Source organism: Cetorhinus maximus, chromosome 10 (genome assembly GCF_964194155.1).
Source record: "Cetorhinus maximus chromosome 10, sCetMax3.hap1.1, whole genome shotgun sequence".
NCBI classification, from domain to species: domain Eukaryota; kingdom Metazoa; phylum Chordata; class Chondrichthyes; order Lamniformes; family Cetorhinidae; genus Cetorhinus; species Cetorhinus maximus.
This window is the reverse complement of record NC_135888.1, coordinates 7,055,326-7,080,544: the sequence shown is the minus strand read 5'-3', so window position 1 is coordinate 7,080,544 and position 25,219 is coordinate 7,055,326. Positions and strand designations below refer to the sequence as shown.

Sequence of the window (25,219 nt, the reverse complement as noted above, 5' to 3'; positions counted from 1 at the left end):
CAGCAGATATGTGGGAACACCACTATCTCGAGTTCTTCTTCAAGCCATACACCATCTTGATTTGGAATTGTATTGCAGTTCCTTCACTGTTGCATCATCAAAATCCTGAACTCCCTTCCCAGCAGCACCTTGGTGTACCTGCACCAGGTGGACTGCAGCCGTTTGAGAAGGTAGCTCACCACCACCACCTTCTTGAGGGCAATTTGGAATGAGCATAAAATGCTGGACTTGCCAGCAAGGCCCACATTCCACAAAATTATTAAAAAAAAACACTTAGCTGGGTTCCTTGCTGTGGTGGGACTGCCTGTAGTGCCAGCAGTAACCATTGCTCCCATCTGGCACTGCAAGCATCACAGATCTGTTGGCCATCCAATATCCAATTGGCCGGCAGCTTTCTAAGGCGGGCCTTCCTCCTGAGAAACATAGAAAATAGGAGCAGGAGTAGGCCATTCAGCTCTTCGAGCCTGCTCCACCATTCATTATGACCATGGTTGATCATCCAATTCAATAGTCTGCTCCCGCTTTCTCCCCATATCCTTTGATCCCTTTCGCCCCAAGAGCTATATCTAACTCCTCCTTGAAAACATACAATGTTTTGGCCTCAACTACTTTCTGTGGTAGTGAATTTCATAGGCTCACCACTCTTTGGGTGAAGAAATTTCTCCTCATCTCAGTCCTAAATGGTCTACCCCGTATCCTCAGACTGTGACCCCTGGGTCTGGACTCCCCTTCCTTCTGTACATCCTTCCTGTATCTACCCTGTCTAGTCCTGTTAAAATTTTATAGGTTTCTATGAGATCCCCCTCATTCTTCTGAACTCCAGTGAATATAATCCTAACTGACTCAATCTCTCCTTGTATGTCGGTCCCGCCATCCCAGGAATCAGTCTGGTAAACCTTCGCTGCACTCCCTCTATAGCAAGAACATCCTTCCCCAGATAAGGAGACCAAAAGGCCCTGTATAATTGCAGCAAGACATCCCTGCTCCTGTACTCGAATCCTCTGGCTATGAAGGCCAACATACCATTTGCCGCCTTTACCGCCTGCTGCAACTGCATGCTTACCTTCAGCGACTGGTGTACGAGGACACCCGGGTCTCGTTGCACATTCCCCCCTCTCAATTTATAGCCATTCAGATAACCTGCCTTCCTGTTTTTGCTACCAAAGTGGATAACCTCACATTTATCCACAGAAAGGGGAGGAAGTCTCACCTTAATGCAATTAATGCTAGTCTCAGTGTTAAATTCCCCACGGGTAGCCATCAAGATCATGGGCAGGCTTCCCCCGACTTGTTAGCTGGGAGGGGTATGGGAACTGCGGTGCCCAGTAAAATCCAGCCCTTGATTCTTGCTAGGAATGTTTTCCCTATTTTTGAAGTATAGAACACTATATGGCACAAGGCAATAGTGCAATCTCCTTTGTATGTGTTTTTTCCTTCTGCCATTGGGATGGGGATGAGGCAGGAACAACCATGCTTTGCAGAAGTACAACATTCTGTTCACAAATCAGGAAATGTCAGTGGATTAGGTAATCAGATCCTTCCAAATGAGTGGAAAAAAATTGAAACTGAAAGTAGCATTTGGATCTAAATGGGATGTATCCAGCAAAGAAAATAAATGTGTATGTGAAGATGCAAGAGCTCTAATTGCCCCAAATGAGATATACTACTAGCACAGACTAAGAAACAAACTTGCAACCAATTGGAATGTATATCCTAAAGGGCTATATATCCTAATTTGAAATATAAACCTCTTTTAAGTGGAGTTAACAGTGATTGTTCTTGAAGAACAGTAATCTAACATGTAGTAGCAGTTTTGGGGCTGTCACATCTACTTCATTTTCTCCCTGATAAACTATGAGCACAGATGTGATATTCCCTGCTTCTGGTCCAAGTAAAAATTGAACATATGCTGCTTTTTAAAAGTTGAGAGATTTTTTGTATCATTGGATACAGGTAATGTAGCAATGTCAGTTTTTGTTATTTTGTAGATTTACTTGATTCTCTTTTTTTTTAATTTTAGGTTAAGTTCAGTGAGTTAACTATAGACATGTTCCGAATGCTGCAGGCTCTTGAACGGGAACCCATTAATTTGGCTTCACAATTGAACAAGTCTGGGACACAGGTGAATGAAGATTGCTGAACTTATCAATGACTTTTTGAACAAGGAAGCAAATTCTAATTTGTGTAATAAATTAAACCTGAACCAGATGAAATATATTTTCCCAAAGTAGTGGCACAAGAAGTTTTTTTTTGGAATTTTATGTCATCAACGTGATTCACAACTAGATAATACTAGTGATACTAGTGAATACTATTGATTTTACATGGTTTTGCTTATGCATGTTCTGACGCGCAACATGATTTTAATGATTTGCAGCTAATCTGGCCTGTTTCTTTTAAGGCATTGTTGAAGTACCGAACTATGAGGAAATTATCTAAATAGGTCTCTATCTATTTAAATGTAATTATGGTGCTGTGGCTCCTCTGGAAAGAAGCTAAAATAACTGGGGAAACAAAACAGAAAGTGCTGGAAACACAGCAGGCCAGTCAGGACTTGTGCAGGGATCTGATAAGTTAACATTTTGGGTGCAGACCTGTCAAAACAGAAGAAAGGTTTGTACACAAAGCTATAACTTTTTTGTTTCTCATAACAGATGTTGACTGACCTGTGTTGTTTCCAGCATTTTATATTTTTGTTTAAGATCTCTGGCATCTGCAGTTTTATTTTTTGATTTTATTTGAAACTGGATTTCTTTTCCTCAGTTCTCTTTACTTTTAGGATTTTCAGTTGCAGTTTGGTGTTCCATACAAATTTATGGCAGATAATCTCAAAGCTGTTCTTAAAAATGGATGAACCTTTTTTGTTGAAGAGATCGGAGTCATAATTTTGAATTAGTTGACATACTGGCGATTGGGATGTTTTTTGCTATTTTTCCAGCAAGGATTTTAAGGAGCAGGTGATCAGGTCTTTCTCCAAGAAATGTTCAGGCCGTCTTCCATTTGAAGATATATTGTCAGAGCTTCCTATTAGCAGTTCTCAACTAGAAAATTCAGTGGTGTAAAATTGTTATTGCTGATACATTAGAACAGAAAACCTGTTTATTGCCATTTGCTGATCTTTTCTTCACATTAATGGGAATCCACAGGCCAGTCAATTTGAAAGGAGAAGTCGAGAGTGTAAAGGAACACTGGATTTCTCCACCAAAACTATTAATCCCACCTGCTATTGACCAATAGGATGAATATTAGTGGATGGGGTAGATCTTGGTCTGATTTTACACCTACCATCTTCTATTGCAAATATTTATTATAAACAGTTGCTCAACAGAAATATTTTAAAAATTTTAATTGTTAACTTCCATACTTCTGGCCGACCACATAGACAAACTTTTCAAGTTTCCTTGGATGATTCAGAAGTAATAACCACCTGTGAGTCATAGAGACCTGGGGATCCCAAGCTTGATCCCTATTCCTTATTGAGTGTTGTGTTGAGGATTACAGTTGTATGCAGCTCTCCTGGAATAGCAAGGAGTAAATAATTCTCAAAGTGTGAGAGTTCCAGATCATGACAGGATCGAGATTGGTTGTGCTGTCTTCCACAGTAAATAGCACACGCTAACAAAGATTGTGCATGAACAAAACCTATTTCAATGAGGTATCTAGAGTGCAATTTATGGCTGTGGAAGTGTGCAAAAGGGAGAATTGAAAAAGGGGAAAATAGTTTAAAATATCTGAAACAGAGGTACAGAAGGTTTACTAGGAGTAGTTTCAATGCGGCTGCTTCAAATCTAATGGTGCACTTGTTCAGTTTTGTTAGCTGAGGCTTCCTCAATAAGCGTGAAATGATGATTCTGTTTCATCGCAGGACAAGCGTCCATGAGTCATTTGGGCAATGATATTGCAATGTGGCCTTTTTTGATCCTGTTGGCTAAAGAAAGCTAAGTTTTGTGCCAATTAAGGAAAATGTGTTTTGCTTTTTTGAGCTGGACTGCAAAAAAAAATTTTTAAGCATTTAGGTAGAAGTGGTTCTTTATTGAGATTAATTTTGAACACCATATGAGGGCAGATTTCCCTGAATCAGGAATGGTGTATAGCCTATTGTGGAAACTCCAGTGATGCAAAAGGGAGCAAGTAACTCAGTAAAAATGTAGGTATGTGGTTTGTATTATTTGTCTTTTTTTCTCCCCAGGAGTCAACAGAAAAACCATCAAAACGAGAAAATCCTCACAAATATTTGCTGTACAAACCAACATTCAGTCAACTGTACACCTTTCTTTCTGCATCTTTTAAGGTTTGCTAACGTTCCAATATTGATGATCGCTAGTTGGAGAGGAAGATTAAAGAATGCATTGGAAACAGTTTTCTAGAACAATATGTCAAGAAACCAATTAAGAACTGGCTATTTTAGATCTAGTATTGAGCAATCAGACAGAGTTAATCAGTAATCTTATTGTATAAGATTCTGTGGGAAAGAGTGATCATAATGATAACGTTTCACAATGAGTTTGAGAGTGATGTGGTTAAGTACAAACTAGGAAATTATGGCAATTATGGAGTTATGAGGGGAGAGTTGCTGAGGTAGAGTGGGAATTAGATTAAAAGATATAACCATAGATAAGTATTGGTAAACATTTAAAGAAATAAGCCATAATTCTCAAAGAATATACATTCCTTTGGAATAAAAATTCCACTGGAAAATTGGTACTTCCATGGCTAACTTGAGATATTAAAATTAACAGAAGGGGCTTACAATGTTGCCAAAAAAGTAGTGAACCTGAGGATTGGAGGGTTCTAAAAATCAGTGAAGAATGACCAAGAAATTGATGAAGCAGGATAGGATATGATAGTAAACTAGCAAAAAATATAAAAAACAGATAAGTTTTGCAAGTATGTTAAAGGGGAGATATTAGTGAAAGTAAACATGGGTCCTTAGAGGCAGAGACAGCAGAAATTATAGTGGTGTATGAGGAAACAGCAGAGACAAATATTTTGTGTCTGTTTTCACAGTTGAAGACACAAATAACATGTTGGAAAATTAGGGAACCCAGGATCTAATATTAATGAGGAACTAAGTAATTAATATTAGTAAAGCAAAAGTACTGGAGAAATTAATGAGGCTAAAAGCTGACAAAACCTTGGACCTGATGGCCTACAACCAATGGTTTAAGAGGTAGCTGCAGAGGTAATGGATGCATTGGTTTTAATTGCTCAGAGTTCCATAAATTCTAGACTCATGTCTGTGGATTAGGAAGTACAAAATGTAACTCCTACTGTTCAAGAAAGGAGGGAAAGAGAAAACAAAGAACTAATGGACCAGTTAGCCTCAAATAGTAGAGAAATTTTATTATGGGTGTGATAAATGAGCATTTGTAAAGTCACAGTATGATGTAGGGTCAACACAATTTTATGAAAGGGAAATCATACTTGACAAACCTTCGTTTGGTAGTACAGAGCTTGAGTATTGCTGAAAAATGAGACATGCAGTAGCAACATGAGTGGTATTCACCACTAACAGGATGCTGTCGTCAAGCCAAAAAAGTGTTCTACTTAACACACAATTCAGTAATGTGGTATATGAATTTTAGTGCCAATGTGATGCTAGCTATGTAGGCCATACATCCCAAAGAATGGCAGATCGTATCAAACAGCATATCCCAGCCACTGTTCGCAATGGACAGGATACAGACCATACCCAACCAGCCTGAGCTTGCAAAAGTCAAAACACAGTATCCAATATTAGATGTAATTCCGCAATTGGACAACATTTGTTAAATAATCCTCAATGCGCTAAGAATTACGTTGCAACCAATTTAAGATTATTAGTTGGGCTTACAGTGTGGTGCATTTGCATGTACTGGAAGCTACACATATTGCACAGGGCCCTGTTCTTTGCAGACAGAAAGAACATGTACATACATTGCGTCTGTTTCAGCTAAACAACATAAGTGACAGCCATTCGCTGACTCATTCCTCAGGGCAATGTCTTGACCAATCAGGGTCAACTTCCTGGTTTAAATTTCAAACTGCAGTTAACTGTCAGTCTCCATCAGTGGTGCATTCTCCATGACAACACCATTTGCCAACCAATCGGCACTCTCCACATACAGTATAAATTGTTGCAGCTATAACTCAGGAAATTGAAGTGGGGAAGGAAGGCAGGAAAATTACAGTCACCAGAGAAGTGTTCCTGAGTAAATTGTTGGAGCTGCGGGCTGACAAGAGTCTGGGTCCTGATGAACTTCAGCCTAGCCGTCTAGAGTTTCTAGTGAGATAGTTGATGCATTGGTTTTAATTTTCCAAAACTCCCTAGATTCGTGGAATGTCCCATTAGATTGGAAGACAGGAAATATAACTCCATTATTCAAACAGGGAGGGAGACAGAAAGTGGTAAACTACAGGCCAGTTAGCTTAACATCTGTAGTACAGAAATTGTTTGAAGCTATTATTAAAGAAGTTATAGCAGGGCACTTGGATAAGTTCAAGGTCATCAGGCAGAGTCAACATGGTTTTGTAAAAGGGAAATCATGTTTACCCAATTTATTGGAGTTCTTTGAGGAAATAACGTGCTGTGGATGAAGGGGAACCAGTGGGTGTACTGCACTTAGATTTCCAGAAGGCATTTGATAAGGTGCTACAAAGGTTATTGCGGAAAATAAAAGCTCATTGTATAGGGGGTGGCGTAGATAGAAGATTGGCTGGCTAACAAGAAGCAGAGAGCAGCCATAAATGGACCTTTTCTGGTTGGCAAGATGTAACGAGTGGTGTGGCACAAGGATCACTGCTGGGATCTCAACTGTTTACAATTTATATAAATGACTTGGATTGTTGCCAAATTTGCTGATGACACAAAGATAAGTAGGAAAGTAAGTTGTGAAGGAGGCATAAGGAGGCTACAAAAAGCTATAAATATGTTAAATTAGTGGTGCAAATGGTATATAATGTGGGAAAATGTGAAATTGTCCATTTTGGTAGGAAGAATAAAAAAGCATATTATCTAAATGTTGAGAGATTGCAGAGCTTTGAGGTGCAGAGAGATCTGATTGTCTTAGTGCATGAACCACAAAAGGCTAGTATGCTGGTACAGAAAGTAATTCGGAAAGCTAATAGAATGTTATCATTTATTGCAAGGGGAATTGAATACAGAAGTAGGGAGGTTATGCTTCAGTTGTACAGGGCACTAGAGGGACCACATTTGGAGTACTCTGTACAGTATTGGTCACCTTATTTAAGGACGGATGTAAATGCATTGAAAGCAGTTCAGAGAAGATTTACCAGACTAATACCTGGAATGGGTAGGTTGTCTTATGAGGGAAGGTTGGACAGATTAGGCTTGTATCCACTGGTGTTTAGAAGAGTAAGAGGTGACTTGATTGAAAGATATAAGATCCTGAGGGGCACCGACAGGGTGGACGTGGAGAGGATGTTCCCTCTTGTGGGAGAATCTAGAGCTAGGGGTCACTGTTTAAAAATAAGGGGTCGCCCATTTAAGACAGAGATGAGGAGAAATTTCTTCCTCAAAAGGCAGTGGAAATCTTTGAATATTTTTAAGGCAGAGCTAGATAAATTCTTGATAAGCAAAGGGGGTGATAAGTTATCAGGGGTAGGCAGGAATGTGGAGTTGAGGTTACGATCAGATCAGCCATGATCTTATTAAATGGCAGAGCAGGTTCGAGGGGCTGAATGGCCCACTCCTTGTTTGAATGTTGTTTTCCCCAGATATTGGTATTCTTGCGAGTGTCCTGATGAGTGCAAGACGAAAAGCTTAGACATGTCTCTTTTAGCAATACTTTTTGACAAATCTATTGGTTTGAGTGTGAAACTGCTACAGTAGATAAAGGAGAATCAATGGATTTGGTATCTTTGGATTTTTAGAAGGCATTTGATAAGATGCCATGCAAGAGGTTGTCACTGTTATGACTAGGTGAGAAGGGGTGAACTGGCCCCCCTCTGTTCAACTTCCTCAGTTGGTCACTACAAAGATTTAAGTCTCTTTTCTACAAGGATATGCCTTTTTCCAAATCAGAATGTATTTAACTATTTAAGCTGTGAGCAATAAGAAACCAATCAAATGAGGCTTTTTTGAGCCAAAGAGCAAATTTATTAACCACTAATCCGGAGGAAAAATAACAAAAACATGACATCAAGCATTCAGCCTTCATGCAGTCATTCAAACACACATGCGCGCATGCACACACACACACAACACAAGTATCAGAAGTAAGGGGAGTTAGAGCCCAATTTTTAAAAAAAATAAACAGTAAAAGAATATCTGGTTAAATGTCCTTTAATTGTCCCTAAGATGGAGATTTTAAACACTGTGGCTGATTTAGGTTAGCTGGTTTCTTGGATGTGGTCATATGTTGAAGATGTTGCAATTATTATGAGATCTCTGTTCGCTGGTAGAGTTGTCTTCTTGAACTAGGCGACACACTTATTCCAAAAAAGAGAGAGAGAGAGAGGGAGTGAGCAGCCTTTAGCCTGTTTCCTCTGCTGAAAACTTTCTTGACACTACCTGTGTTACTTATAATCTCTCTCTCTAGTGGCTGGCAGGCTTGCCATGAAATACTTCATCTATTGTGTATTTCCAAGAGGCTTTGGGTGTTCCTGTCTGTGGCAGCCATTGTTTCAATATCCAGTACCTTGCCTTTTTAATGTCTCTTCCTTAGACAGTTATGAGTTTCGATGGGTATCTGAATTATAGGAAATGTCTGTCTCTTCACAGTTCCCTGAGGGTGCTTTGTTTCTCGCCTTCACCATAGAATGTGGCCTTGCATTTTTAAGCAGTTTGCTGTGTCTCAGTTAAAATTGAAAATTTCCAGTCAGTTGAAAAATCATTTTTTTTAAAAAGGGGCCTTGCCTCATGACAGTTGCACAAGATTAGGGCTCATGGAATTGGGGCTATTATATTAGCATGGATTAAGGACTTGTTAACAGAGAAAAAACAGACTAGGAATAAATGGGTCATTGTCAGATGGCAGGGCATAATAATAGAGTGCCGCAGGAGTCAGTATTTGACCCTTAGCTGTATACGATCTATATCAATGATTTGGATGAGGGGACTGGGTGTAATATATTCAAGTATGCTGATGATACAAAGCTAGATCACCAGAGTAAGCTGTGAGAAGACTGCAAAGGGATATACACCAGCTAAGTGATTGGGCAAATGGAGTATGATGTGAGGAAGTGTGAAATTATCCACTTTGTCAGGAAAAGTGGAAAAACAGAATACTTTTTTTAAAGGTGAGAGACCAGTAAATGTTGGTATGCAGAGCTTTTGAGGGCCCTTGAACATGAATCACCAGAAAGTTAGCATGCAGGTGCAGCAAGTAATTAGGAAAGCAAATGGTATATTAGTGCTTATTGCAAGAGATTTGGAGAACAAGAGTAAGGAAGTCTTGCTACAATTATATAAGATCTTGGTGAGACCACACCTGGAGTACTGTGTACAGTTTTGGTCACCTTACCCAAGGAAGAATATGTAGAAATAGAAGAGTAGGAAACACTTAAAATGGTTGATCAGTAGAGCCTAGGAGAAACTTATCCAACTAAAAGCAAAATCTAGTCAGTAATGATGTACGATGGATGAATGGAGAAATAAGGGTTAAATTGAAACTAAAGATAAAAATGTACACTAAGAACATTAACAAAAAGGAGATGATGCCAAAAGGCAATAAGAAAAGGTTAGGAAAGACCATTAAGAAGGCAAATAGAAACCACAAAATTAAATTATCAAGAAATATAAAAAGAAAGAGTACAGTATTCTATAGACACAAACAATAAAATAAAATCAGGATAGAGAAGAGAGGCTTACTAAGTTTAAACACAATTAATTTACAGGTAATGACAGAGAAATGGTGGACTTATTAAATAATTACTTGGTATTTACAAAAGACCCTAACATTAGCATAAGAAATCAAAATAGATACAATATAAATCTAAGATAGAAATGGGAGAGAAGCAGAATGACCTGGGGTTATAGATATACATATATAAAATTAGTGACGCAAGTTAATAAGGTGATTTTAAAAAAGGAAACAAAGCGCTGGAGTTTATTTCCAGAGGATGGAACTGAAAATAAATTTTATTCAGCTTGTAGAGAACCCTGGTTAGACCACACTTGGAGTTCTGTGAACTGTTCTGGTGTCCATATTATAAAAAGTACATAGAGACACTGGAGCATGTGCTAGAATAGGAGAACTAAGGGGTTACAGCTTTTAGGAAAGAGCAGTCTGGAGCTCTTTTCTCTAGAAAAGAAAAGACTTGAGGGATGACGTGATGAAAGGGTTTGATAGGATTGGCATGGAGAAGATGCTTTGGCTTGCAGGGGAATCCAGAACAAGGAGCCATAAATATAAGATCAGCACCAATAGATCCAACAGGAAAACTCAGGCAATTCACTTCTCTGCATTTATTTAGAAGCATAGAAAAGTTGCGGCGCAGAAAGAAGCCATTCAGCTGATTGTGTCTGTGCCAGCCAAAAAAAGAGAAAAAAAGAAACTAGCCGCTCATTTTAATCCCACTTTCCAGCACCTAGTCCATAGCCTTACAGGTTACAGCATGTCAGGTGCAGATCCACATACCTTTTTAAATGAGTTGAGCATTTCAGCCTCAACCACTAATTCAGGCATTGAATTCCAGATGCCCACCACCCTAGGTGAAAAAAACTTTCCTCATGTTCCCTCTAATCCTTCTATCAATCACCTTGAATCTATGCCCCCTGGTAATTGACCCCACAGCTAAGAGAAATGGGTCTTTACAGTTTACCCTTTCTAGGCCCCTCATAATTTTGTACACCTCAATTTGGTCACCCTTCAGCCCCCTCTGTTCTAAGGAAAACAACCCAAGCCTATCCAATCTTTCCTGATAGGTGCAATTTTCAAACCCTGCCAACATTCTTGTAAGTCTCCTCTGTACTCTCCAGACCAGTTATGTCCCTCATGTAATGTGACAACCAGAGCTGTACACAAAATTCCAGCTGTGGCCTAACCACTGTTTTATACAGTTCCAGCATTACATCCCTGCCTTTGTATTCAATACCTCGTCCAATAGGGGAAGCATTCCATATGCTTTCTTTACCACCTTATTCACCTGTCTCCTGCCACCTTCAGGGGATTGCGGACATGTACTCCTAGGTCTCTCACTTCCTTAACCCGTCTCAATGTCCTCCCATTTATTGAGTATTCCCTTGCTTTGTTTGCCCTCCGTCAAATGTATTGCCTCACTTTTCTGGATTGAATTCCATTTGCTACTTTTCTACCCGCCCAACCAAACCATTGATATCATTCTGGAGACAATAGCTATCCTCTCCACTATCAACTACATGGCCAATTTTTGTGTCATCTGCAAATTTCCCAATCATGCCTCCCACATTTAAGTCCATATCATTTAATATATACAACAAACAGCAAGGGACCCAACACTGAGCCCTGTGGAACGCCACTGGAAACTGCTTTCCATTCACAGAAACATCTATCGACCATTACCCTTTGTTTCCTGTTGCTGACCAATTTTGGATCGAATTTGCCACCTTCCCCTATATCCCATGAGATCTCACTTTTCTGACCAGTCTGCCATGTGGGAACTTGTCAAATGCCTTGCCAAAACCCATGTCAACAGCATGCACAGCAATACCCTCATCAACCCTCCTTGTTACTTCTTCAAAAAATTCTATTAAGTTAGCAAGACACAATCTTCCCCTAACAAAACCGTGCTGACTATCCCTGACAGTTTATCCCGTTTCTCAGAATTGATTTCAATAATTTGCCCATCACCGAAGTCGGACTGACCGGCCTATAATTTTATGGCCTACCCTCGTACTCTTTTTAAATAACGGTACAATGTTCACAGACCTCCAATCCTCTGGTACTCGCCTGTATACATTGAGGATTGGAAAATGATCCTCAGAGCATTCGCTATTTCCTCCCTGGCTTCCTTTAACAGCCTGGGATACAATCCATCTGGCCCTGGTGATTTATCCACCTTCAAGGATGCCAGTCCCTCCAGTATTTCCCCTCTCATTATGCTTATTGTATCTAATATTTCATACTCTTCCTCTTTAACTAGAATATTAGCATCACCCCTTCCCTAAGTGAAGGCAGAGACAAAGTAATCTTGAGAACCCTGCCCACATCTTCAGCATCAATGCATAAGTTGCCATGTACACCTGATAGACCCTACCCTTTCCTTAGTTACTCTCTTGCTTTTAATGTACTGGTAAAACATCTTTGGGTTTTCTTTGACCTTACCTGCCAATATTTTTTCATATCCTCTCTTTGCTTTCCTAATTTCTTTTTTTACTTCTTCTCTCTACTTTCTACACTCCTCTAGGCTCTTTACAGTATTAAGCTTTTTGTGATTGTCATAAGCTTTCTTTTTCTGCTTTGTCTTACCCTGTATGCTTCTGGATAACCAAGGGGGCTCTAGATTTGGCAGTACCACCCCTTTCTTAGTGGGGACTTGTCTACAATGTGTGTCGTAGAATCTCGCTTTTGAATACCTCCCACTGATTTGATGCTGTTTTCCCTTCCAGTAGCTGTATCCAGTCCACTTTTGCTAGTCACCTTTCAGCTTTGTAAAATTTTTCTTCCCTCAATTTAGAACTTTTACTGCTGTTCTATTTCTTTTCCATAATGATGCTAAATCTAACTGTATTATGGCCACTATCTCCAAAATGGCCACCCACTATTAGTTCATCCACTTGCCCAGCTTTACTTCCTAAGATTAAATCTAGAATTACGCCCCCACTCGTTGGGCTTGTTATGTGCTGGCTGAAAATGCTCTCTTCAATGCAGTTCAAGAATTTTGTGCTCCTTGTGCCCTTCACACTGTTTCTATCCCAATTGATATTAGGGTAGTTGACAAAAGGCAACAACGATTTGGGTGTAGATTTAGTAAGTAATAAAAGCTAAAAGGAAACACCAGGTTTGTACTGTCAAAAATAAGATGGCACTGGAAACTGCTAAAGCTTTCCTGCAAGTGGAAGAGATATCCCTGACGATTTTACAAGGGATTTCAAAAGCCAGGTTATCGAATTGGCAGGTAAATTAAGAGTAGGATTGCCTGCCAAAGTTAGAAAGGCAGAGATAATCGAAGAGATGGCACAGCATTTGAAATTGGAAGGAATACTTGAGAGACCAAGTTCTCCAAGGGGTCGTTCATTGGAATGGGCTCAAAATCAGTTGCAAATAAAAAAAATTGGAACTAGAGGCAGTAGAGAGAAAAAGAGCATTCCAAAGAGAACAGGCAGAAAGATATGAGAGAGAAAGAAAACAAGAAAGGAACTAGAAAAGGAGGAAAGAGAATAAGAGAGAGAATTCTAGCTTAAAATGCTAGCAGTTTAAAAAAGAGACACCAGTAGATGAGGCAGGACTTATTTCCAGATCAGAACCCAGTGGGGGGCTATTTAAATTTGTACAAGCTCTTCCAAGGTTTGAGGAAAGGGATGTTGAAGCATTCTTTATTTCATTTAAGAAAACTAAACAGATGAACTAGCCTGAAAGGAACAACAAGACCTAAAACCTCTTTCTCCTGTGTGGAAGATTCCAGTAATTCCACAATAATAGCTTTTGTTCTCATATCTCTACAATCTGCTCTCTCTCTGAAAACCCCTGTCAAGAGGCAAAGGGGAAAATCACTGTTAGAGACATTGAAAGGCAAGTGCTCAACCAGTGAACTAAATACTGAAAATGCTGTCAAGAACTGAAAGGAATTTGGAAGACATCGATCAAAATCAACCCATCGAATTTTTATCCCACCCTTAAAAATCAGTGGGGGTGGGGGGAGTGGGATGTACATGGTTCGTGTGTGTGTGTGTGTGTGTGTGTGTGTGTGTGTGTGTGAGAGAGAGAGAGAGAAAATAGGAATTTAAGAAGGGGGTAGAGTTTAAGTTGGGGGTAGAGTTTAAGTTATAATGTTAGAAGTTAGCAGTTAATATTTTTTTTGCTATCAGTTAAAGACAATTTGTTCAATGAACAGTTGTTTACTTATTATGTTTACAAACCTGCTGCTCGTATTCTGTTAACCTAAATTAAACAGGTAGAATTGGGGCAATCTGGTGGTTTGATCAAACTTTTTCACATTTGTTGCTGCTCGGGGAGCAGTGGGGCTTGATATTGCAATGCAGTATCCTCAGTGAGTCGTGACAGTTGAAGTCTCGAACTATTACTGCCCTATTATTTTTGTACTCAGAAATTTGTCTACATATTTGCTCTTCTAATTCCCTTTCACTATTTGGGGGTCTATAGTACATTCCTAGCAGTGTGGCTGCCCCTTTTTTATTTCTGAGCTTAACCCATATGGCCTCATTTGATGCTTCGTTGAGTGTATCCTCCTTCCTCGTACCGGTAATTGATTTGTTAACCAATAATGCTACACCTCTACCTTTTTTATCCCCCTCTCTATTCGACCTGAAAACTCAATATCCAGGATGTTGATTTGTCGTTTTTGCCTCTCTTTAAGCCAAGTTTCCGTTATAGTGATGACATCATGCTGCCATGTCAATCTGTACCCTCAGCTTATTAGCTTTATTTGCTATACTCCTTCCATTTACATATATACCTTTTAACACTGCCATATTCCTGTGCTGTACACTTTTTAAACCTGTGCTTCTTCTGTCTTTCAGAATCACTTACAAATTTTATATCTCCCATTCCCTGCTCAGAATTTGCCCTCAGGTTCCCATTTCTCTGTCAATCTAGTTTAAACCCTGCCACAACAGCACTAGCAAATCATCCTGCATTGATATTTGTCCCAGTCCTGTTCAGATGTAGACCGTCCAACTTGTACAGATCCCACCTTCCCCAGAACTGGTTTCAATGCCTCAGAAATCTGATGCCCTCCCTTCTATACCAACTTTCCAGCCACGTTTTTAATCATTCAATTCTCCTGTTTCTATACTCATTTGCATATGGGACCGGGAGTAATCCTGAGATTACTGCTTTAGTGGTCCTGTCTTTCAATCTCCTTCCTAGCTCCCTAAAATCTGCTTTCAGGACCTCATCTCCTTCCCTACCCAAGTTATTGGTACCAACGTGGACCATGACTTTTGGCTGACACCCTCCCCCAGAAGAATGTCCTGCAGCTGCTCCATGACACCCTTGATCCTGGCACCAGGGAGGCAGCATAACATCCTGGAGTCACGTCTACGGCCACAGAAATGCCTGTCTGTTCCTCTAACTAATGAATCCCCCTATCGCTACTGCTCTTCCTTTCTTCTTCTTCCTCCCCTCCTGTACAGCAGCGCCACCCGTGGTGCCACAAACTTGGCTCTGACTGCACTTCTCCGAGGAACCAGTGCCCTCACCAGTATCCAAAACAGAAAATCGATTGACGAGCGGGACCCAGGGGACTCCTGCACTAACTGTCTAGTTCTCTTGGACTGCCTGGCTGTCACCCATTCCCTTTCTGCCTCCAGGCTCCTAAGCTGTAGTGTGACCACCTCTCTGAACATACTCTCCACATAGCTCTTAGGCTCGTGGATGTTCCACAGTGACTCCAGCCTCTGCTCTAGCTCTGAAACCCGGAGCTCAAGCTCAAGTTTCTGCAGCTGGTGACGCTTCCTGCACATGTGGCTGCATCCACAACTTCCCACATATTAAAGGCAACGCATTCCACACGACCGAGCTGTCCTGTTATGGTTTCAATTTACTTCCCTGCTATTAACTTATTTTACTTGGGTTTACTGATACTATTTTTTTTTAACTTGCCCTTGACTTAACTTTACTTCCCTATTGCTTGTGTTTCTTACTTAAATCTAAGTACCAACTTCTTTCAAAAAGAATGTTTTTCTAATATTCAACAACTTAAAGACCCTCCCTAAAGCAATTTCTCACCATCCAGTGATTTTATGTTTCTCCTGTGATGTCACTCTTGGATTTTTTTTCAAACTTGGACCTCTCATGCAGCTTTTCAACTCCTGGTCTCCTGGAGGCTGAGAAAGATAGAAAAAGAAACAAGCACCTCATCACCAAACCAGCTGCACTTCGTGCCAGTGCACTTAACCTTTCTTATTTATATTACTGAGATTCAAATGGGTCTGCAATGTGACAGTTACAGAACCAGATTAGGCAAGTAACTTAATTTGGTGATCTCACCGGCTGTCCAGCAGAGAGCTTGCTATATGCTTGATTAGACCTGCCCAATTTCTTAAACTGAAATCTTTGCCCAATCTTAAATACTGATTTGTCCTGTTGGGATTTTGTGAACCTGGAAGCATAGAAAGAGTTGTTCTTAGAAAAAGCCTCTTTGGTGATTAAATACTACTTCATAAACACTAAGATCTACTAATGTTAGCAACTGGAGGCATGAAAATTGATAGGAACTTGAAATTAAACTTTGTGACTCCCGAAGCATCAGGATGTACAGTCAAAACCCACTAACACAAGACTTCAGTGCTCCTGATCTAAATTATCTTTAATTGACCTAAAAGCATTTAGTGAAAACATGTATTTTTTGTCCAAAATGCAAGGATTTAATCAGTTAAATGGTATACACTGCTAGTCTGATGTATTATGAACCAATCTATTATTTTTGTTTATTTGTACTTCAAATTTAAAAATGAAGAGCAACAAGAAAATTGATTATCTTATCAAACAGTGTTTTAAAGACAATAATACTACACGAAATTTCAATGATAAATGTTTCTATTTTCATTTTCAGGAGCTGCCTGGAAATAGCGTCCTCCTGGTCTACCTGTCAGCTACTGGTGTATTTCCTACAGGTCGTTGTGATTATGAAGGTATAATACAAGAATGCCTCCAGTCATTTGCAGGGCTTGAATTGAGTTCAAAGCAATTAAATTTAATAATTTACAGGAAGGGTTCTGTGGGATATTTTGTTGAACACAGCAGAATTTTTCAATTTCAGCAATCTTTGCTATTTGTTCATGGAACCTCGGTGTCGGTGGTAAGATAAGCATTTATTGCCTATCCCTAATTGCCTTTGAGAAGGTGGTGGTGAGCCATCTTCTTGAACCCACTGCAATCCATGTGCTGTAAGCCCACCCGTAGTGCAGTTAGGGAGGGAGCCTCAGGATTTTGACTAAGTTACAGTGAAGGAATGGCGATATAGTTCTAAGACAGGATAGAGTGTGATTTGGACGGAAATTTGCAGGTGGTGGTGTTCCCATGCATCTGCTGGCCTTGTTCTTCTAGGTGGTAGAGCTTGCAGGTTTGGGAAATGCTGTCATGATTGGACAGAGTCAACATGGATTTATGAAAGGGAAACCTTGTTTGACAAACCTGTTGGGATTTTTTTGAGCATGTTACTTGTAGCATAGATAAAGGAAAACCAATGGAGAAAACGTATTTGTATTTTCAGAAGGCTTTTGATAAAATTAGAACACATGGGATTGGGGTAATATACTGCTATGGATTGAGAATTGGTTAACAAACAGAAAACAGAGTAGGAATAAACAGGTATTCTCAGGATGGCAGGCTGTTACTCGTGGGGTACCACAAGGATCAGTGCTTGGGCCACAGCTGTTCACAATCTAGGGTTTCAAAGAATGGGAGGTGATCTCATTGAAACTTACAAAATTCTTACAGGGCATGACAAGGTAGATGTGGATGGAATGTTTCCCCTGGCTGGTGAGTTTAGCCAACAGCTCACGACCTCCTGGGCAACCATACCTCTGCCACAAGGACCCCTGCAAGTGAGATATGAAGATGGTGGACATTGATGCTGGCAACTGGGAGGCAGTCACTAACAGTCATGACTCTGGAGGCTGACTGCTTGGACAGGCATTGGAAGAGCAGGAATGAAAAGCTCAACAGGCTGAGAAGAGGGTTCAGAGAAAACAGAGGCCAGCAAATTGTGCACCTTCTCAGCCCACTGTCTCCCTCTGCAGCAAATGCAGCAGAGATTACCTTGCCAGAGCGGGGCTCCTGAGCCACATCAGGCAATACTTAACACAGAGTTGACGGCACTAATCATCAGCTTATCAGACGGAATATCAATTTAGTGGCTCTGAACTTTTTTCAGGCCTCAATATCTCCAAATGTGAGTGGTGTTCTATTTGGGGCTTAAACAGGATCTTGTACAAGGAAACGTTAGTGCTCTTAGTTTTGTATTAGATCAGCTTAGCTATACATGCTAATGCTATATGTGCTTTTGCAATAATGCCTTGGCACAGTTTGTGGACCACATATGGAGTGGTTTCTTTACATTTGAACAGACATCATATACATGTCTGACATTAGCCCTACCCACATGCTTTACACTACATTTATCTACATTAACAGTCATCTGCCAGATGTAAGCTCATTCTCCGATGCATCTAGATTAGATTATCTTTTTGCTCTCAAGGGCTCTGACACCAATACGGATATTCATGTAATCTGTTGACAGAACCCCTCTAAGACCTTCATCCAGATAATTGATATATATCATGAAAAGAAGCAGCTTTAAAATTGTCACTGTAGTATTCCACTTGTAACTAGTCTCTGTGCAGAACCACTAGAATTAATGACCACTCACTGCCTAATAGAGCACAGTGAATTCTCCATCCAGACCAGGTTCTGTACTCCACTCTCCCAGGAAGCTAACTACTGTAATATAGTGTGTGACACCTTGTCAAAAGCTTTGAAAGTCAAAATATACAATGGCCTTTGAGATTACCTTCATCCATCAATCTAATAATCTCTGAGGAATTTAACCAGGTTGCTAATCTGTTCTCCATCAAGTTGGTTGTATAGAGTATCCCAGGTTGTATAGTGTATCCCAGAAGATCCCTTATAGACTTATACAATGATATAGCACAGAAGGAGGTCACTCAGCTTATCATGCATATGTTAGCTCTTTGAAAGAGCTATCCAGATAGTCCCACTCCCCTACTTTTTTCCCAAACCTCTGAATTTTTTTTAACTTCAAACGTTTATCTAATTTCCTTTTAAAGTTGTAATTGAATTGGCTTCCACCACCCTTTCAGGCAGTGCATTTCAGATCATTATAGCTTGCTATGCAAAAGGTTTTTCTTCATATTGCCTCTGGTTCTTTGCCAGTTGTGCCCTCTGGTTATACAGTCCCTTCTATCACTGGAACGAATTTCTCCTTAATTACTCTACCAAAAGCTTTCAAAATTTTGAATACCCTGATCAAATCTCTCCTTAACCCTCTCTGCTTTAAGCAACACAATCCAGTTTCTCTTGTCTCTCAAAGTAACTGAAACCTTTGTCATTGGTACTATTCTAATAATCTCTCCCACCCCCTCCAAGGCCTTGACATGCTTCCTAAAGTGTGGTGCCCAGAATTGGCCACAGTATTCCCAACTGGGATCTAACCAATGTTTTATCAAGGTTTAGTATAACTTCTTTCTGTTCCTTCTATTATTATTCCTTCTAACAACTTCTATCACTGACCAAGTTCATAGGCCTATCATTTTCCATTTCTGACTTCATTGCCTTTTTGAGTTTTAGTATAACATGAGCCTCCTTTCAGTTATCAGGATCGATGCCATAGCCCAGTGAGCTATTGAATATATGAGCAACCACAACTTTCATTTATATAGCACCATTAATTCAGCAAAATGTCCCAAGGTGCTTCACAGAAATAATTTCATACAAAATTTGACATCTAACTGCATAAAGGAATATTAGGACAGGTGACCAAAGAGCTGGGTATTAAGGAATGTCTTGAAAAAGGAGAGCGAGGTAATGAGTCAGACAAATTTTAGGAAGGAAATTCTAGAACTTGAGGCCTAGGAAACTGAAACAATGGCCACCAATGGTGAGGCAATAGAAATCGGGTATGTGCAAGAGACCAGAATTAGAGTAATGCAGAGATCTCAGGTTGTAGAGCTGGAGGAAGTTACGTAAATGGGGAGGGGCAAGGCAATGGAAGGATTTGAACATAAGGATGATAATTTAAATAAAACGTTCTTCCCTTGTTGCTTGAAGGTGTTGATTTCTTGCTTTGCTCTGATTCCCCGGATTATGGTTGCACTCTGGTAGCATGCCCAAATTGTTGTTCTTTGTGTATAAACCTTGACTGAGTGAGCCATGCTATTTACCCATGGAGAACATAGCTGGATCATATCCTCAACAATCATCCACATGCGTCTACTTCCAACGTGGTCTTCAGAGAGTAATTAGGAATGGGAATTTTGGTGCTGATTTCTCCCTGTTAATTCATGGGTATGTTTGCAGTGCACATCCTGCTGCCCTGTTGAAATTCAGCAGATTCTAGGAATTTAAACTCTATAATCTTCATGAAACATCAATAGAATTTTCTCCTAATTATTAACCTTACAGCTCATCATGTAATTGAAATTCTAATTTTTACTTTGTTTATTTCAAGCACCGAAAGTGAGATTTGATCTTTGAATCTTGTCATTCAGAGACCAATACTTCAACATTGTCGTTACTAGACTGTTCCAGTGCTGTCAACCTACATTAGGTAGTGCAAAAGTTGGATAGGATCCAGTACACATGAATGCACAACTCATGTTACTGCTTTTAGTTTAAAAAAAAATAATAGACTTTAAAAAAAATGTCATTTGACATAGTCCCTACTGAAGTATTGGTCAGAAGAGGTTTTCTTGTCAGTAATCTGTTAATGGCTAATGCATATCTAACTTCTGAACAGGCATCCATCAGCTGTCCAACTGCTGAAGTAATGCTAGCATTAGAAATATCAGAAATATATTGTCACAGGCATACGTTTACTTGGATAAATAAAAGCGGGGAAAGCTGGGAATTTTAAGGACAAAACACAAGAGAATGCAGGATTGATGCTTTCTACTACAAAGTGTCTTTTAATAAATGAAATGATGATAACTGCTGATGACCAAATTGATTTTCTAAATTTAAGCCTTCCTTATGATCCTGAAAGTTAAGTTCTGGTTTTTGGTGTTCTAAGTTTTGTTGTTTTTGGTTAATTCTGCACTTTCTTTTAGTTATTTGCAAATTTCTCTGCGGCATTGACTCTGTACATTTTTAAAAATTTGTCTATAGATCTGACATTGTTTACTTTTAATAGTGTATAACCAGGATGTTTATTAACCCCTTCTCAAGTTGTATGGTTCTAAAGTGCTCCACAGTCAATTAAATAGAATTGAAATTGTAATGTAGGGGGATACTGCAACCAATTTATACACTGCAGTGTCTCACAAATAGCATTGAGACCTGATAATCTGTTTTAGTGATATTGGATGAGGAATATTTTCTAGGGCACCAGGAGAACACCTAAAAGGGCAGATGGGACCCTGATTAAATGTCTCACCCAAATAGTGGCACCTCAAACATTGTAGCAGTCCGTCAGTACTGCACTGAAATGTCAGCCTAGATTATATTCTCAAATTTCTGAAAGGACCTGTAATCCTTTCAATTTTGCTTTATTTCACCAAAGGAAATCTGTTAATCTCTTATTCGATAGCTAGTCCTAAAGAAATAAACAGAGTTACATTTTAAAAATGGGGTCTGGTTGATGAATGAAAATGTACTTAATTGAAATATCTATCTAACAAATTAAATTTTCTCCGCATGCTTAACATTTATAACCATGAGTGTCACTATCATTGATGTTTATTGAAAGTTAAGCCATCAGAAAGAATTGATGTATTTGTAGATGAATGGTCTTCATGGTTAATGAGATGCCAAGAAATACAGTAGCAGCCTTGAGATGTGATTTACTATCCTTGCAGTATGTTTTAGATCAATACTGCCAGCTAATCATTACATTTTTTTGAGCAATCTTTCCTGCTGGCCTGGGAGGAGTTGCTAAGTCTAATAGCTTTAACTTCAACAGAGTTATTTTAGTTTCACTATCTCCTAATGTTAAGATCAATAATTTCCCATAAGTAGTTGATATCAAAAACTCTCCCTATGAAAACTACAGTGTATGCTTCAGATGACTTTCTGGGTAAATGCACTACCTACTGTTGAACTGAGCTGTATGGATCAGTAAGATCCTAGGTTTGATGCCTGGTCTGGACTGAGTTAGCTGATCTCAGTTGGGCATTACAATTAACTTGGGCATTGGCAAGCAAGGGAGGGGAAGAATCAACCAGGGTTTAATACTTTTGATCATTATTGAGTGACTTCAGATAGAAAGCGCCACATGTGAACTGAGGATAGGATTAAGTTTAGCTGTGATGCTGTGTTACCTAGTTCATTTGGGTGATGTACCAGAAAATGATAATTGTATGTGAAACTGTATCCCACCAAGTATTGCTTTCTTCAAAAGAGATGGGGTGAAAAATGAGTGGGTGTTGTTGGGGGGGTAGGTAGGGGAAATATATTAAAGAAAAAGCAGGAAGGCAATCTTGAGGGATATTAATTTAAAATTTAAGTAGTATTAATGCACTTTAAGTACCTTTGTGAGGAAGAGGTTGTATTGTTTGTTCCCAAATTGTTGTCTACTTTATTATTACAACTTTTGCATTCCTTTTATGATATGCACGCACAAGTGGTATTCTTCATATGTATGGTTTTTATTTATTATCTATACCCAAACTGAAGTCAAAATATTTAATTAATATTTTCATGCTTGTCTTTAAATGTCACTACAAATGCATGTCCTTGTTCTGTTAGTTCAGTTGAGACTGTAAGCCTGACACTAAATTGCTTTCTGAAGGAAGTAAGGGAAGATTCCTAGTCTAATATCATGGTAGGATATTGTTGGTTATGTTATCTTTGGCATAAAGATTATTTTCCTTTATTTTGTAGGTTGTAGTATCATTCCCTACTTATTATAAAGAGGCAATATCTATGATTTCTACCTTTTATTCTTTTTAGTCTTTGATATTTTGAGGCTGTCACATTCCTGTATGGTCTGACATCTGACATTTATTTCCTATGACATTTCCTCCTGATGATGATAATTGAATGAGATAAAGAGGAATCAGAAGTGTATCCACTCATTGAAGGAGTCTTTGCCTGAACTAATTTTATGGCAGGGTTTGCCTTTGTAATGTGGGCTACAGAATATATTGCACCCATGTAAAGCCATCAACAGCATGCTTGAAGAATATTGGCAAAGAAGAACTGGAAACAAAGATACAAAATATTAATTCTTCTTTCCATGTTCTCCTAATCTGAAGTGAAAAGCTCAGCTGTGGTGATGTTTGAATTTAACCTTTGTTACACAAGATCCTAAGTTGGGATTTTAGGCTGACTGAAGGGCTACAATAGATCCTTACAAGCCCTTCTTCCATGCTGTTTTTAAAATGCTTAATTTGGAGAAATATTGGTTTCTCCTTCTTAGTATTTCATAACTAGTTTAATGTTGCGGAGTGGGAGTATAAAAGAGGAAGATATAATAAGCCCAATTTTAATTCATTCAAAACCTGTTCACTTACACAGTTTAAAATCAGGCCTGTATGTGTGTCTTTGTCACTTGTTACAAACACAAAGTCATATTTGTTAGCATTTTAGTGGGTAATCGATAACAAAGCTTATAGTTGTTTTCATGTTAAGTGCCTAGGCTTGGAGATTATGCAAACCTGCACGAAAGTGACCCTTGTGTTTTGGATTTTACAATAGGGAGTACTTGATGGTGGAGAAGTAATTCTTCAAGATGTCTTCTATTCACGACCATCTAGAAGTGTTGTATAGCAAAATAATTTCTTCCTGATATTGAAGTATTCCTTAATGAGTTTAGAAAAATCTGAAGTCCTCTGAATTTCAATAAAATAGAAGGATAATAAATCAAAAAGTAATTGAAGACATTTTAAATAATATATTTATTTATCCTTATGAAATAATACTTTCATCCGCACACTGGAGCTAAGGTCCATAAATAACTTTATGCTATGTTGCACTATCAAATCAGTATATTTAGATTTACATACCTACGGAATTCGTTATCTCAGTGGATTTTTACAAACACACATTGAGTTGTATTGTGAAGAATTTATAATACATTTATTGATGAGTAGTTTTTAATCCAAAATGATTTTCAACAAACTGGATGACAATCATATTTAACGGACTTTAAAATAATCTCTCTGCTGATTATCAAATGATTTTCAGCAGAGAGATTATCAAATGTGTTGTTAAAATCTGCAGTGCACTCACTGGATGGTAAGTGGAGACAGATCCCAGAGGGAATTTTAAAAGGCAATTAGACATGTACTTGAAGAGGACTAATTTGTAGATTGATGGGGAAAAATCTGGGGTGTAAAATTAAATTGGATAGCTTTCTCAAAGAATTGGCATGGACATCATAGGCATGGCGGGCTGAATAACCTCCTTCTGTCCTGCATGATTCTTTGATAAGCTAGAATGTATAATTTTGCGCTGATCACTACATCATTCAAATCAAAAGATATAATGGTTTTAAGTATTTATCTAGAATTTTTAATATTGAAAATGCAGAATATGTTGTACATTTATATGACTATTACTTCAAAGACATTTGACTGAAATCCCCAGTGTAATCTCTCCACTCTTAATGAGCAGACGGCCTCTTTCAGTATTGCTTCAGAGGAGCATTATCAAACAAAATTTGACACTGACACATAGATATTAGGACAAGTAACCAAAAGCTTGGTCAGAGAGAGGTTTTTTAAGGAGTGCTTTAAAGGAGGAAAGAGGTAGTGAGCTGGAGATATTTATGGAGGGCATTCCAGAGTTTAGGCCTTGGCAACTGAAGACACAACTGACAGTGATGGAGTGATTAAGATCAGGGATGTGGAGGAGTACAGAGATCATGGAGAGCTATAGGATGGTTACACTGTTGGAGAGGGACTTGTTGGAACTTGTAGTCCACAGGTGTTGCTGCAATAAATGAAGAATGCTATAATTAGTTAACTCATGCATCATGAAAGTATATTTGTTCAACATGTTGTGATGAGCAAAAAGTGAAGAAACAACCTATGCACAACCAGAGTGGCTACACCAATCCCAACTGAATTAGGACCAAACAATGATAACATAAAATGATGTAAAATATTGAGTCAATGTTTGTTTTCCTGTTTAGGTCCATATGATTTTGGTGGGGTGCTCACCAACAATAATCGTGATGCAGGAAGCATGGAAGTAATACAAAAACGCAACAATTCATTTAAAGAAATGCACTGGTATGTCAGTCCAGTTGCAGTACAGGTATTGAAGAATAAAGTGCTTTGAACTTTTTATAGTAGATGTGTTCAACATGGTGGCCACATTTTGCGGAAATTGCTAAGTTCTATCTAACAAGGATGTACGGAATCAGACCAGAGGAGCCCATGAGTAGCAAAGTTATAAGCAAATTTTAAAAATAACGTGACAAGAATTTTCATATT

The 25,219-nt window shown here is 38.9% G+C and overlaps 1 protein-coding gene across 3 annotated transcripts in view; it reads left to right on the top strand.

Moving 5' to 3' along the window:
- Nucleotides 1-25,219, top strand: part of scai (suppressor of cancer cell invasion) — a 99,863-nt gene that overhangs the window by 40,646 nt on the left and 33,998 nt on the right. For all 3 annotated transcript variants that reach the window (XM_078549881.1, XM_078549882.1, XM_078549883.1), the window contains 4 exons: nucleotides 2,021-2,122; nucleotides 4,190-4,291; nucleotides 16,657-16,735; nucleotides 24,916-25,015. In XM_078549881.1, the coding sequence (XP_078406007.1) occupies nucleotides 2,021-2,122; nucleotides 4,190-4,291; nucleotides 16,657-16,735; nucleotides 24,916-25,015 (383 nt within the window). The remainder of the gene's footprint in view (nucleotides 1-2,020; nucleotides 2,123-4,189; nucleotides 4,292-16,656; nucleotides 16,736-24,915; nucleotides 25,016-25,219) is intronic.